Source organism: Pongo abelii, chromosome 18 (assembly GCF_028885655.2).
Source record: "Pongo abelii isolate AG06213 chromosome 18, NHGRI_mPonAbe1-v2.0_pri, whole genome shotgun sequence".
NCBI lineage: Eukaryota > Metazoa > Chordata > Mammalia > Primates > Hominidae > Pongo > Pongo abelii.
Genome location: NC_072003.2, coordinates 32,578,428 through 32,594,024, shown reverse-complemented (window position 1 = coordinate 32,594,024; position 15,597 = coordinate 32,578,428). Strand labels below are relative to the sequence as shown.

Below are 15,597 nucleotides of genomic sequence, written 5' to 3'. Positions count from 1 at the left end.
GCAGTGTGCCCTCACAGCTCACCGCAACCTTGACTTCCCAGGCGCAAGCGATCCTCCTGCCTCAAGCCTCCCGAGTAGCTGAGACTACAGTATTTTCTGGTGGTGGCGGGGGTTGTTTTTGTTTTTTGGAGATAGGATCTTGCTTTCTTGCCCAGGATGGAGTGCAGTGGCGTGACCATGGCTCACTGCAGCCTCAACTTCCTGGGCCCAAGCGATCCTCCCACCTCAGCCTCCTGAGTTGCTGGGACTACAGGTGCGTTCCACCTAATTTTTGTATTTTTTGTAGAGAGGTCTCACTATGTTGCCCAGGCTGGTCTCAAACTCCTGGCCTCCTGGCCTCCTGCCTCAACCTCCCAAAATGCTGGGATGACAGGCCTGAGCCACACCTGGCCTGGAAAGGCCTTCGGATCACAGGGGATTCTCTCCCGCTCATAGGTTTGCTGGACATTTCTCACCTCACTTGTAATTATTTGTTCAATGTTTATCTTCCGCATAAAAACAGGTCAGGGACTTTGTCTTGTTTATATTTCTATCCCAGTACGCAGCACACAATAGGTGCAGCTGTTGAGTGAGTATCCTCAAGAAGCTCTTCATGTGTTAGATGCTCAGAGAGGGGTTGCTCAGAGAAGGGGATTCTAACTAACCCAGGCTGGAGGGTCAGAGTAGGCTTCTTGGAGGAAGTAGTGCTTGAGGTGTTTTGACAGAGGAGATTAACAAGGGGTGGGTAGTAGTGGAGGAGCATTCCAAGTAAAAGAAACGACATTTAAGGAGCCCAGGGCTGAAACTACACAAGTGGAAGGGCTTGAGTGCCAATGAAAGTTAGGCTTTACGGACAGCATGTGGGGTTTCAATGGGGGAGTGACATGGCCAGATGTAATTTTAGAAAGCAGGCCAGGCACGGTGGCTCATGCCTATAAATCCCAGCACTTTGGGAGGCCGAGGCGGGCAGATCACCTAAGGTCAGGAGTTCGAGACCAGCCTGGCCAGTATGGTGAAACCCCGTCTCTACTAAAAATAAAAAAATTAGCCAGGTGCGGTGGCGGACGCCTGTAATCCGAGCTCCTAGAGAGGCTGAGGCAGGAGAATCGCTTGAACCCAAGCGGAGGTTACAATGAGCCGAAGATCCTGCCACTGCCCTCCAGCCTGGGCGACAGAGTGAGACCCTGTCTTGAGAAAAAAAGAAAAAAGAAAAAGAAAGAAAGAAAGAAAAGAAAGTGGCCAGGCGCGGTGGCTCACGCCTGTAATCCCAGCACTTTGGAAGGCTGAGGCGGGCGGATCACGAAGTCAGGAGTTCGAGACCAGCCGGACAAACATGGTGAAACTCCGTCTTTACTAAAAATACAAAAATTAGCCGGGCGTGGTAGCGCGTGCCTGTAATCCCAGCTACTCATGAGGCTGAGACAGGAAAATCGCTTGAACCCGGGAGGTGGAGGTTGTAGTGAGCCGAGATCGCGCCACTGCACTCCAGCCTGGGCGACAGAGCGAGACTCCGTCTCAAAAAAAAGAAAAGAAAGTTCACTGCAGGTCGGCTTGGAGGGCACACTGGTAGGGAAGGGAGCTAGGAAAACCAGCAAGAAGGAACTTCCAGAAGCCCCAAAGGGCTCCGCTCAGGCCATCAAGAGCCCCAGCCCTGAACGCAGGGTTCTAGGGTTTTGAGAGCGCATCAATTTGGAAAGGGCGGGCGGAGCGGGAGGAGCCGCACTGCAGCCAGCTCTGCTCGGTTTCTAGGGAAGCCTGGCCAGTGCTTACGATCTCGCGAGAACCCGTCCAGGGATTCTTCTCGCACGGAGATCGAGGAGAGCCGGGGGCGGGAACTTGCGACCCTGTACTTCGTTGCCTTCATTGCTTAGCGGGGAGAACCGCCCTGGACTTCTTTTTTCTTTAATCCCTGGCCGATCAGGCCAGTGGTTGTGAAAACGCTAGGGATTGCAGACCTGCTTCCCAGGCCCCTCGGGGCGCCGGGAAATCCGGCGGGCTTTTCTGGGGGTGAAGGAGCACCGTTTGCCCTCCCTTTGGGCCGTGCAGCCGAATGACTCATTTGCCGACGCATAAAAAGGGTCTCGGGTGTCGGGTTTCCCAGGTCCCGGTGGGCGGCGCGCCGGCGTCCGGGCTTTCCACGCCGGTTCCAGACCTGTGGACTGCCTCCCGCCGACAGTCGTCGCCATAGCAACAACGCCCCCCGCACGCCCCCTCTTCCTCCTTGCTGCCTTCCCTCTGCAGCGCCGCGCGGTTTTCCTTTTAAGGGTCGCGCTGGATGCTGTGGCGTAGGTGGTGCCTGCGGGCAGCCAGACCTCAGGCCTGGGGCATCGGCTGATGGAGCTGGCGGCCGTTTTTGAACCAGACGTCGGAGCTAGAAAGCCGCTGACTACGCCAAGATAACCTCTTTATTTAATGGGCTCAGAGAGCAAGGGAACCACACAAAATTTACAGTTTGAGTTTTGCCCGCAGAGACCCCTCTCCACCTTTTTCATGCCTGTGTGTACACACACACAGTCCAACCCTCAGACGAGAAGCCGTTTATTGGTAAAGAGACACATGGAAATGTGGCTGCCAGGCCTCAGAGTGTCCTGCCCTTTTCCCAAACAGCTGGCCTCTGCTATCCACCAGGACTTGGGCTTGGCATCCAGGCTGGATACCATGAGAGCACCTTCTGTCTCTGGTCTATTCTGCCAGTGTCTCCGTGTCAGGGTGGGTTGGCTCCCTGCAAGGCACAAAGGCCTGGGCTCTGTCCAAGAGTGCCCCTCCGTAGGGGTGGGTACCACCATGCCACACAGCAGTATTTGCCCCATCCGGATGATCAAGATACCCCTGCCTCATCCAGTTACCTTAAATTCCAGAAGCCGCATCACTGCAGCTCAGAAGGTAAACAAACCCCGGTTCAGGCATTGGTCTCCCAGAGCAAGGTTGGGAGGCATCAGTGGTGCAATCAGCTCACTGCAGCCTCAAACTTTTGGGCTCAAGTGATTCTCCCACCTCAGCCTCCCAAAGTGCTGGGATTACAGGTGTGTACTACCCGCCCAGCAAGGGGAAAGTGTCAGTTCTTAACAGATGAGGCAGCAGGAATTTAGGGTTCTTTGAGTCCTCAGGTGAAAGCTAGTTTATTTATTCAACAAGTATTGAATGCCTACTGTGTGCTAGGCAGTCTTCTAGAAGCCAGGGGTACGGCCCATCCTGGCAAGGTCCTGACTGAGCCCAGCCAGCACAGTTTCCTGAGCTTCAAGGTTACTGTCTCCAATCCCTATTTCTATCTATTCTTCCTCCCCTTTCTTCCCTTCCTTCTCCCTCCCACCACCTCCCAGGCCCTTTCTTCTCTGCTGAGCAGCAGAGCCCCTCCCTTTGGTCTCCTGGGCCTCCACCCTCCCTGGACTGCGTCATTCCAGTCCTGTTGGTGCCTCCTGCTTGAGGGGCCTTGCCCTACCATCCCCTATCCCAAAGGGCCTTAGGACCAGGTGCCCACGCTGGTGCTTGATGCGGGCAGAACTGTCACCAAAACCCTTGCCACACTCTGCACACTTGTATGGCTTCTCCCCTGTGTGCGTACGCCTGTGTTTGACCAGATCTGAGCTCCGGGGGAACTCCTTCCCACAGAAGCCACACACGTGGGGCTGGCTGGGTCCAGAAGGCTGGGCCCGAACTCGGGGTCGAGGGGCCATGGGTACTGGGCCAGGTGGGTTATGTGGCCGCAGGAGAGTGGATGGTGGTGGTGGCCGGGCCCGTTCACCACGGTGGGTGCGGAGGTGCTTGACTCGGGCTGAGCTGTCAGCAAAACCCTTGCCGCATTCAGGACAGAGGTAGGGTTTCTCCCCTGTGTGCACACGATGGTGTTTCACCAGGTCAGAGCTTCGGCGGAAGCCCTTGCCACACTCAGGGCACTTGTGGGGCTTGTCGCCTGCCAGTGGTGGGGGTGGCTCCCCGGCCTGTGGGCCCCCAGGCTCTGGCTCCAAGCCAGGCAGGCCAAAAGGCTCACCCGAGTGTGAGGGACTTCGAGGTGTCAGCGGGGGGCTGGTGCCCAGAGGAGGTGGGGGTGGGCTGGGGATCAGAGCGGGTAGGGGATAGCCTGGGAAGCTGAAGTCCTGGGGCTCCATGTGAGTGAGGCGGTGGCGAAGAAGGGTGGAGCTGAGGCTGAAGGTACGGTCGCATTCCGGGCAGGCATGGGGCCTCTCGCCACTGTGGGTGCGGAGGTGTTTGACTCGGGCGGAGCTGTCCGCGAAACCCTTGCCGCACTCTGGGCAGAGGTAGGGCTTCTCACCAGTGTGCACCCGCAGGTGCTTCACCAGGTCGGATCCCCGGGCAAACTCCTTTCCACACACATCACAGCCAAAGGGCTTGGGCCCCAAGTGACTGCGCTGGTGACTCAGGAGGCTGCAGCTGAGCACAAACCTCTTGCCACAATCAGTGCAGATATATGGCTTGTCCTGGGCCTTCGGTCCCTGGGTAGCTGCCGTGGCTGCCCGAGATGGCTGCCGTCGGGGCACCACTGGTCGGGGGGGCTGCTCCCCCCGGTGTGTCCGCTGGTGCTTGATGCGGGCAGAACTGTCGCCAAAGCCCTTGCCACATATGCCACACTTGTAGGGCTTCTCACCAGTGTGTGTCCGCTGGTGTTTCACCAGGTCAGAACTCTGCCGGAAGCTCTTGCCACATTCACCACAGATAGTGGGGCGCTCACCAGCAGGGATCCGGGACCGAGGAATCTTTGGGGGACCCTGGGCTGGTGGCCGGGCTCTATAGGGCTTCTCCCCACTATGAGTCCGCTGGTGTTTGATCCGGGCAGAGCTATCCCCAAAGCCCTTGCCACAGACCCCACACTTGTAGGGTTTCTCCCCTGTGTGGGTCCGCTGGTGTTTCACCAGATCTGACATCTGCCTGAAGCTCTTGCCACACTCACCACACACAGCAGCCCGATCACTACTAGCCTGGCCCCAGCGTGGTTCACCCAGGAGCCGGGGGCCTCTGTCCCGAGGCTGAGGCTTTCCTAGACCCTCTCTCTGTACCCATAAGTCATCCCAGTTCTGGATGCCTTCAGGTTTGAGAGAGGCATTTCCTACTTCATGATCTGGAGCCAACTCTTCTTCTTCCTTGAACCCCAAGTCATCTTCCTGTGGGGTATGTTCAAACACATGCGGCTGAGAAATCACATTCTCACTCCCTAGACCTGAGGAAAGAAAAGGAAGTTGTAGACCCTCCCCTTTGGCTCAGTACTTATCGTTGACAGCAACCTCTCCAGGAAGACTCCCTTGACAATCTGTGGTCACAGGAACCCCAATCTCTCTGTCCTCTCAACCTCTGGTGCACTTACTATCTGTGCCTCTCAATAAAAACTTGTTTTTACTGTGCCCTTAATGTATGTCATTCACCAAACTCAGCATTAGTATTAAATGCTTGCAAACAATACTATAACACTATGACTATCCCCATATTACAGGCATGGAAAGACTCAGAGAATTTAAGTCCTTTTGCTGGAGGTTATAAAGGTTAGAAAGTAGCAAAGCCAGGCTAGCAAGGTGGCTCACACCTGTAATCCTAGCACTTTGGGAGGCCGAGGTGGGTGGATCACTTAAGCCCAGGAGTTAGAAACCAGCCTGGGCAACATGGTGAGACCCCATCTCTACAAAAAAAATACAAAAATTAGCTGGGCATGGTGGTGCACACCTGTAGTCCCAGCTACTGGGAGGCTGAGGTAGGAGGATCACTTGAGCCCAGGAGGTGGAGGCTGCAGTGAGCTGTGATTGTGCCACTCTAGCCTGGATGACGCAGTGAGACCCTGTCGCCAAAAAAAAAAAAAAAAAAAAAGTAGCAAAGCCTGGTGTCTAACTAAGGTCTGTCTGACACTCAAGCCCGTGTTAACCCCTACATTATATTGTCTATTTGGAAAACCTGGTATTTGCTATTATTATTGTATCTTCTTATATCAGCCCATTCGGTAATTTATTACATCAGTTATCCTGTGTGTACCTGAGAGGACCCAGGCACACATCCCTTCCTCAAGAAGCTTAGGGTGGTAGGAGGGATAAGATAAAGTATCAATGGTTATAATTGTGGGTTCAGAATAACTATGTTGTCACAAGAGAGATAGGAGGTAAGGAAATAGGAACCGGCATTACGGCAGAGCGGAGAGAAAATAATGGAGTGCAATGGAAGATAAGGTGTCAAAGGATGTTGGGACTAGCCTGAGCACGCACGGTTTGGATTGGACACTAGCTAAGGCTTTTAATTAGAAGACAGGGGGACTCTAGGGAAGGTTTTCCAGAAGAGACACAGGATTATATCTGGACTTAGATCAATCTGGCGAGAGAATGCATCAGTGGAGGGAAAGGGGCAGAGAGGAGGCTACTGCAATTGCCAGGATAAAACAGAATGAAGCCTGAAGTAGGGCAGAGGCAGTGAGGTCGAGGAAGGCCGTGAGGGAGGGGACAGAGGCCGTGAAGAGCCTCTCCCGGCCTGGCGCACCGTAGGTGCTCCGAAAGCTCCGCTCCCTCCCTCGGGGTTTGCTCCCCTCCCCCTATCTCCCCAGAGGCATAGCTCACGTCCGATCTTCCTGGATCTCGGCCGGCCACAGCCAAGCATCGCAGTCCCCACCGGCCGTTACCTGTCCGTGGCGGCGCACGGCCGAGGCCCTCACCTGTGCGGGCGCCTCTCAGTGGCTCCCTCTCCTCCGGGCCGTGGAGATCCGGGCCCCAAGGCTCTACCGCGCGCTCCATCGCCGGCACGCCGCCCTGAGCAAGGGGACAGACAGCATCCCGCGGTCACACATCCATGTGTGGCCCGCGGCGCCCTGCCGCTGCCCTCTGCCGGCCAGCGCGGGCACCGGGCGGCGTCGGGTCCCAGGTAAGGGCGCGGCTCCCGGTGCCCCCCGCCCGCGCCGCTGGCCGCCCCTGCACCTGCTGCTCCTCCCCGCAAGCAGCCGCCGCTCTCACCTTGCCGGCCGCCTCCGGCTCCGCCACCCCGGCACCCTCCCGAGCTCCTCAGCGGGGTGCAGGCGCCCGAGCCGCCAGCGGCTCCGGGATACAGGCTCCGCGCCAAGCCGGGAGGGGGCTCGGACCCAGGCGTCCCGGGGGCGGCCGCCGGGGGCGGGGACGGGAAGCGGAAGCGCGGGGCCGCACGGAGCCGCTCTAGGACCTTGGAGGAGCTGCGCGCCTGTGGGGGTCGCCCGCGTCGGCGGGAGCTCTGTGGCCGGCGGGCGGCAGCGTGCGGCCCAGGGGCTACTCTAAGCCGAGGCCGGCGGCCCGAACTCGGTGGTATTAACCGTGTGCCTCCTGGACTGCAGCTGGGTGATGAGGCCCGAGGCGCTTCGTAATTGTGGCTGTGTGTCTCCAGCCACCCGCGCCGACCTCCCGGGCCGGCCGACAGCGCCAGCCACTCCGACCTGGGAGAGACAAAGAAAGAGGGATCCAAAGACGGACCCGGGGAAAGGGGTGGGGGAGAGACCAAGGCAGACAAAGGGCGGCGGAGACCCCAGACGGGGCGGGGCGGGGCGCCGAGACATGGGAAACAAAGCGGAGCTGGTCCGAGAGGCCGAGGGCCTGGGGTGGGGGTGGGGATGGAATGGGGGCTGGGCTGGGGAGACCGAGGCAGGAGCAGAGGCTAGAGGCAGACACCGGGTAAATGCTGCTGGAGAGATGGAATCAGACCTGGGGCCCGGAACAGAGACCCTGAGCCAGAGACTCACATCAGAGCCCTGAGCCACAGACGACACACGGGCAGAGAGAGACCGAGGGACAGCGGCTGACCAAAAATACGGGGAGCCAAAGATTGGCCGCTAGAGACAAAGAGACGTAGAAACGGATAAGAGATAAAAGTCATTGACGCAGAGTCCGAGGAGCAGTAAGAAGAGGCTGGGAGCCTGGAGAGAAACAGGCCCAGAAGCGGAGGAACAAAAGACGACAGTCAGCGAAACGGGCAGAGACAAAGAGAAAGAGACACAAAGAAAGAGGCGGCCAGAAAGACTCCGGACAGGTCGGCAGCCCTACAGAGGCCAGGCTCAGGGAGAGGCTGAAGAACAAGCCCTGTTTCCTATCCTGGTGGGGCCCTGGCTGGAGCTGTGTTTCCAGGTTCCCAGGCCCTTCCCAGGAGCAAGATCCCAGTATCCGCCCTCTGGGCGGGCTTGGTTTTGGGGTGGAGAGTGTCTGGAGGTGTCTTCAGCCCCTCTGCCAATGATGGTGGGGTTAACTGTGGTTTATGTATTAATTCACATTTATTAGCATCTTAGTGCTAAGCCAAGAGTTGGGGATAAAGAGTTGAAACACCTGCAAGATTTGTCCTTCGAGAGCTACCAGTCTAAAGGAGCAAGTACACAAATCACTGAAATTAGAGAATGTAGCTGGGCCTGGTGGCCTGCCCCTGTAATCCCAGCTGGGAGGATTCCCTGAACCTGGGCATTCAAGGATGCAGCGAGCCATGATCATGGATCGTGCCACTATACTCCATGTACATCGTGCCATGTACTTTAAAAAAAAAAAAAAAAAAGAGAGAGAGAGAGAGTGGGCTGGGCCCAGTGGCTCATGCCTGTAATCCCAGCACTTTGGGAGGCCAAGGTGGGAGGATCACTTGAGGCCAGTAGTTCGAAACCAGCCTAGGCAAAAAAGTGGACCTTGTCTCTACAAAAAAACAAAAATTTAGCAGTGCATGGTAGCACATATCTGTGGTCCTGGCTACACTGGAGACTGAGGCAGGAGGATCACCTGAGCCCAGGAGGTTGAGGCTGCAGTAAACCATATTTGTGACACTGCCCTTCAGCCTGGGCAATAGAGCGAGACCCCATCTAAAAAAAAAAGAGAAAGAGAGAGACTGTTAAGGTAGTTATATGGACCCGGCCAGGTGCAGTGGCTCACACCTGTAATCCCAACACTTTGGGAGGCCGAGGCAGGTGAATCACATGAGGTCAGGAGTTTGAGACCAATCTGGCCAACATGGTGAAACCCCGTCTCTACTAAAAATACAAAACTTAGCAGGGCGTGGTGGCATGGGCCTGTAATCCCAGCTACTCAGGAGGCTGAGGCAGGAGTATCACTTGAACCCGGGAGGTGGAGGTTGCAAAGAGCCGAGATCACGCCAGTGCATTCCAGCCTGGGTGACAGAGACAGACTCCGTCTCAAAAAAATAAATAAATAAAATTTAAAAGGCTGGGTGTGGTGCCTCACACCTGTAATCCCAGCACTTTGGGAGCCCGAGGCAGGCAGCTCACTTGAGGTCAGGAGTTCCAGACCAGCCTGGCCAGCATGGTGAAACCCCATCTCTACTAAAAATACAAAAATTAGCAGGGCGTGGTGGCAGGCGCCTGTAATCCCAGCTACTCGGGAGGCTGAGGCAGGAGAATCACTTGAACCCCGGAGGCGGAGGTTGCAGTGAGCTGAGATTGCGCCATTGCACTCCAGCCTGGGGGACAAGAGTGAGACTTCGTCTCAAGGAAAAAAAAAAAAAAAAAGAGTTATATGGACCAATTCACGATAGTGTGGGAGAACAGGAAGGGTTCTAGTTTGTAGTAATGAATCTCTGTGTGCCTGGCATGCATGGATGTTAACAATGACAGAAACAGGGACCACAAATCAACACATACTTATTGATCACCAACTAACACCTAAACACTGTCCTAGCCCTGGAAATAAAGAAACTCTTCAGGGAGCTCTTGGCCCAATAGGATATGGAGTTGTCAGATGGTGTGACAGGTTCTATATTGACTGTATGGACAAAATTTTATAGGACTGCAGCGCACAGAGATGCCTTCTATAGCGTTCAGTGGCTGCAGATACTGTCTTTAAAGCCATTTATGCAGAGTGTGGTTCTAGGCCTTGTCACTTAATTCCTACTTGACTTTAGGGAAGTTACTTAAGCTTCTGTTTCCCAAGCTGTAAAATAGGGATGATAACAGCTAACTTTGATGGTTGAGGATGAATATGTGTAAAGCACTTAGCAAAAGTATCAGCTATTACTCTAATTGGTTTGATTTCAGCAAAGTGCAGACTCTGCCTGGAGTGGGGGCTGAATGAACAACTCCAGGCAGTGGGGGCTGAATGAACAGTGGGCCACACACTAATTGAAAACCTAATATGGGCCAGGCATGGTGGCTCATGCCTGTAATCTCAACACCTCGGGAGGCTGAGGTGGGCAGGTCTCTTGAGTCCAGCAGTTTGAGACCAGCCTGGCCAACATGGTGAAACCTCATCTCTAAAAAGATACAGGGCTGGGGGCGGTGGCTCACTCCTGTAATCCCAGCACTTTGGGATGCCGAGGTGGGCGGATCACGAGGTCAGAAGATTGAGACCATCCTGGCTAACACGGTGAAACCCCGTCTCTGCTAAAAAGACAAAAAAATTAGATGGGCGTGGTGGTGGGCGCCTGTAGTCCCAGATACTCAGGAGGCTGAGGCAGGAGAATGGCGTGAACCTGGGAGGTGGAGCTTCCAGTGAGCCGAGATCGCGCCACTGCGCTCCAGCCTGGGCGACAGAGCGAGACTCTGCCTCAGGAAAAAATAAAATAAAATAAATAAAAAGATACAAGAAAGTTAGCTGGGAGTGGTGGTGCACACCTGTAGTCCCAGCTACTTGGGAGGCTGAGGTGAGAGGATCACTTGGGCGCGGGAGGTGAAATTTGCAGGGAGCTGAGATCATGCCACTGCACTCCAGCCTGGGTGACAGAGCAAGACCCTATCCCACCCCCCTGGCCAAAGAAAAAAGAAAGAGAAAGAAAACGAAAGAGAAAGAAAACCTTAGGCTGGAATCAGTGGCTTATGCCTATAATCCCCACACTTTGGGAGGCTGAGGCAGGGGAATCACCTGAGGTCAGGAGTTCGAGACCAGTTTGGCCAACATGGTGAAACCCCATCTCTACTAAAAAATACAAAAATTAGCCAGGTGTGGTGGTACGCGCCTGTAATCCCAGCTACTCAGGAGGCTGAGGCAGGAGAATCACTTGAACTCGGGAGCCGGAGGTTGCAGTGAGCTGAGATCACACCACTGCATTCCATTCTGGGCAACAGAACAAAACTCTGTTAAAAAAAAAAAAAGAAAAAGAAAAAGAAAAAAAACCCGCCAGGAGCGGTGGCTCACGCCTGTAATCCCAGCACTTTGGTAGGCTGAGGCGGGTGGATCATGAGGTCAAGGGTTCGAGACCAGCCTGACCAACATGGTGAAACCCCGTCTTTACTAAAAATAAAAAAATTAGCTGGGGGTGGTGGCGCTCACCTGTAATCCCAGCTACTCAGGAGGCTGAGGCAGGATAATCGTTTGAACCCGGGAGGCAGAGGTTGCAGTGAGCAGAGATCACTGCACTCCAGCCTGGGCGACAGAGTGAGACTCCATCTCAAAAAATAAAAATAACAGAAAACCTAATGTGTACTAGAAGCTTGAGATCCAAAGATGACTATGGATTATGACCTATCTTCAGAGAGGAAAATAGAGAATAGCTCTGTTTTAATGTGCCGTGAGTTTACATATTAGGAAAGCAGTGAAAGATGAAGATAGAATGTAAGTTTATTTGGCCGGGCGCAGTGGCTCATGCTTGTAATCCCAGCACTTTGGGAGGTCAAGGTGGGCAGATCACGAGGTCAGGAGATCAAGACCATCCTGGCTAACACGTTGAAACCCCGTCTCTGGCCGGGTGCAGTGGCTCACACCTGTAATCCCAGCACTTTGGGAGGCTGAGGTGGGCAGATCACGAGGTCAGGAGATCAAGAGCATCCTGGCTAACACGGTGAAACCCTGTCTCTACTAAAAATATAAAAAAAAAATTAGCCGGGTGTGATGGCAGGTGCCTGTAGTCCCAGCTACTCAGGAGGCTGAGGCAGGAGAATGGCATGAACCCAGGAGGCGGAGCATGCAGTGAGCCAAGATCAGGCCACTGCACTCCAGCCTGGGTGACAGAGCAAAACTCCATCTCAAAAAAAAAAAAAAAAAAAGAAACCCCGTCTCTACTAAAAATACAAAAACTTAGCTGGGCATGGTGGCAGGCGCCTGTAGTCCTAGCTACTCGGGAGGCTGAGGCAGGAGAATCACGTGAACCCGGGAGGGGATGTTGCAGTGAGCCCAGATCGCGCCACTGCACTCCAGCCTGGGCGACAGAGCGAGACTCCGACTCAAAAAAAATAAATAAATAAAAATAAAAAAGAATGTAAGTTTATTCATTTGTTCCACAAACATTTCCTGGGTATCCATCAGGTACTGGGCATTTGTGCTGGGAAACAGAAGAGGGTATAAATGGTCAGCATGCCTGCCATATTCATTTGCAGAGCTGCCTAACTCTGACTTTGAGAGGACAAATCCTATAGTTATTAGATCTGAACTTGAATTCATGTCTAAAGATATAGAAGTCCCTCCAGGGATGCAAGGGGGAGGGGAAGAGGTAACTATGAAGACATGATGGCAAGATGAAGAAGAACTAATACAGGCTGGGCATAGTGGCTCACACCTGGAATCCCAGTGCTTTGGGAGGCCGAGGCAGGAGAATCATTTGAGGTCAGGAGTTTGGGACCAGCCTGGCCAACATAGTGACCCCGTCTCTAAAAAGAAAAAAGAATTAGCCAGGGATGGTGGTGCAAAGCTATAGTCCCAGCTACTTGGGAGGCAGAAGTGAGCCCAGGTGTTCAAGGCTGCAATAAGCTATGATCGCACTACTACATTCCAGCCTGGGCAACAGAACAAGACCCTGTTTCTAAAAAAAAAAAAGGAACTAATCCAAATTACTAAATAATTACTAAATGGGAAGAGAGCTGTCCACCACACACTGCCCTATATGAAACTCAAGGTACTGCCTTCCTTTGTCGAAGCAAACAAGCCCCAAATATCATGTGAATGATTCGCCATAATTAGTTGGAATTAATAAGCACGTAAATGGACTATGGTGTCACTGTTAATTCATATAAACTCTACATTTAACACAATGACCAAGCAAGAGCCTTTTTTTTTTTTTTTTGAGACAGAGTCTCACTCTGTTGCCCAGGCTGGAGTGCAGTGGCACGATCTCGGCTCACCACAACCTCTGCCTCCCAGGTTCAAGCAATTCTCCTGTCTCAGCCTCCCAAGTAGCTGGGATTACAGGCGCGCACCACCATGCCCAGCTAATATTTGTATTCTTATTCTTCTTATTAATTTTTGAGGCGGAGTCTCGCTCTGTTGCCTAGGCTGGAGTGCAGTGGCGCAATCTCGGCTCACTGCAAGCTACACTTCCCGGGTTCACGCCATTCTCCTGCCTCAGCCTCCGGAGTAGCTGGGACTACAGGCGCCCACCACCATGCCCAGCTAATTTTTTGTATTCTTAGTAGAGACGGGTTTCACCGTGTCAGCCAGGATGATCTCGATCTCCTGACCTCGTGATCCGCCTGCCTTGGCCTCCCAAAGTGCTGGGATTACAGGCATGAGCCACTGCGCCCAGCCAATTTTTGTATTTTTAGTAGAGACGGAGTTTCACTTTGTTGGCCAGGCTAGTCTCGAACTCCTGATCTGATGATCCGCCTGCCTCAGCTTCCCAAAGTGCTGGGATTACAGGCGTGAGCCACCACGCCCGGCCGCAAGAGCCTTTTTTGCAGGATTGTTTTCTTTTTGTTGTTGTTGTTTTTATTTTTATTTTTATTTTTAATTTTCTTTTGAGATAGAGTCTTACTCTGTCGCCCAGGCTGGAGTGCAGTGGCGCAGTCTCGGCTCACTGCAACCTCCGCATCCTGAGTTCAAGCAATTCTCCTGCCTCAGCCTCCTGAGTAGCTGAGATTACAGGTGTGTGGCACCACGCCCAGCTAATTTTTGTATTTTTTTTTTTAGTAGAGATGGGGTGTCGCCATGTTGGCCAGGCTGGTCTTGAACTCCTGACCTCAGGTGATCCACCCACGTTGATCTCCCAAAGTGCTAGGATTACAGGCGTGAGCCACCGCGCCCGGACTGTGGTTGTTTTTTTGAGACAGGGTCTTGCTCTGTTGCCACTGCACCTGGCCTGGCATTAATATGTACAAATGCTTAAAATATATAACTTCCTGGGCCGGGTGCAGCGGCTGTAATCCCAGGACTTTGGGAGACCAAGAAGGGAGGATTGTGTGAGTTCAGGAGTTCAAGACCAGCCAGGGCAACATAGCAAGATCTTGTCTTTACTAAAAATCAAAAAGCTTAACTGGGTGTGGTGGTGCACACCTGTAGTCCCAGCTAAAACAAACACAAAAACGAAAACGAAAACAGATAATGTACATGGGCACGTATCATAGAAAGACGTAGAGAACAGGCCTGGCGTGGTGGCTCACACCTGTAATCCCAGCACTTTGGGATGCCAGGAGTTTGAGACCAGCCTGACCAACATGGTGAAACTCCACCTCTACTAAAAATACAAAATTACCTGGGCGTGGTGGCACATGCCTGTAATCCCAGCTACTCGGGAGGCTGAGGCAGGAAAATCACTTGAACCCCGGAGGCGGAGGTTGCGGTGAGCCAAGATCACACCATTGCACTCCAGCTTGGACAACAAGAGCGAAACTAAAAGAGCGAAACTCCGTCTCAAAAAAAGAAAAAATGGTGATAACACATTAAAAAATATATTTTTTTTGAGGTAGGGTCTGGCTCTGTCACACAGACTGGACGATCCTCCCACCTCAGCCTTCTGAGTAGCTGGGACCACAGGTGCATGCCACCATGCCCAGCTAATTTTTGTATTTTTTGTAGACATGGGGTTCCACCATGTTCCCCAGGCTGGTCTCGAATTCCTGAGCTTAAGCCATCCTCCTGCCTCAGCCTTCCAAAGTCCTGGGATTACAGGCATGAGCCACCACTCCCAGCCCACATTTAAATGTTTATATTTCAATTGCATTTTATAATTTTTCTATGAGAGCATGTGTTGGTTGTACAATAAATAGATAAATATATGTCATCCTAAATTTTGTTTTTTTTTTGAGACAGGGTCTCGCTCTGTCACCCATGCTAAAGTGTAGTGACACCACAATGACTCATTGCAGCCTCAAATTCCTGGGCTCAAGTGATCCTCCTGCCTCAACCTCCCAACTAGCTGGGACAACAATTGTGCACCACGATGCCCAGCTCCTTTTTTTTTTTTTTTTTTAATTTGTAAAGACAGGATCTCACTGTGTTGCTCAGGCTGGTCTCAAACTCCTGGCCTCAAGTGATCCTCCCACCTCGGCCTCCCAAAGTGCTGAGATTACAGACATGAGCCACTGCCTGGCCTACATATTATCCTCTTATTTATTTATTTTTTTAATACAGATCAGGTCTTGCTATGTTGACCAGACTGGTCTTGAACTCCTAGCCTCAAGCAATCCTCCCACCTCAGCCTCCCAAAGCACTGGGATTACAGGCGTGAACCACCACACCCAACCTTTTTTTTTTTTTTTTTCCTTTAAACATGTTATTCTGTCAAAGGCTGTTGAATAACTCAGAGAAGAGTCGATCAGGGTCTGAACCCAAAGCAGGTTAATGGCATGGAGAGTGTGGAAAAAAGGGGACCAATTTTTTTGAAGGATAGGTGGGAATTGGAAACTCACTGGAAACACTTGTGGGGAGTGAGGGTGGGAGGAGTTCAGAATGTTTTTTTCCTTTTTTTTGAGACAGAGTCTTGCTCTGTCACCAGGCTGGAGTGCAGTAGTGCAATCTTGGCTCACTGCAACCTGCGCCTCCT

At 53.0% G+C, this 15,597-nt stretch overlaps 2 protein-coding genes across 9 annotated transcripts in view; one reads left to right on the top strand and one right to left on the bottom strand.

Annotated features, from left to right (window-relative positions):
* Positions 1-2,366: 2,366 nt before the first annotated feature.
* Positions 2,367-15,597, bottom strand: part of ZNF48 (zinc finger protein 48) — a 20,803-nt gene continuing 7,572 nt past the window's right edge. Inside the window, exons 2-3 of the mRNA XM_054534850.2 lie at positions 6,620-6,713; positions 2,367-5,152 (exon numbers count right to left, since the gene is read on the bottom strand). Of these exons, the coding sequence (XP_054390825.1) occupies positions 3,372-5,152; positions 6,620-6,713 (1,875 nt within the window). The 3' untranslated portion in view covers positions 2,367-3,371. The remainder of the gene's footprint in view (positions 5,153-6,619; positions 6,714-15,597) is intronic.
* Positions 6,533-15,597, top strand: part of SEPTIN1 (septin 1) — a 16,419-nt gene continuing 7,354 nt past the window's right edge. For 3 of the 8 annotated variants that reach the window (XM_054534858.2, XM_054534857.2, XM_054534856.2), the window contains exon 1: positions 7,151-7,953. The gene's annotated coding sequence lies outside the window, so the exon portion shown is untranslated. Of the gene's footprint in view, positions 6,826-7,139; positions 7,954-15,597 lie in introns of those variants that run through there. The other 5 variants (XM_063717255.1, XM_054534855.2, XM_063717256.1 and 2 more) reach the window with 5 other exon arrangements.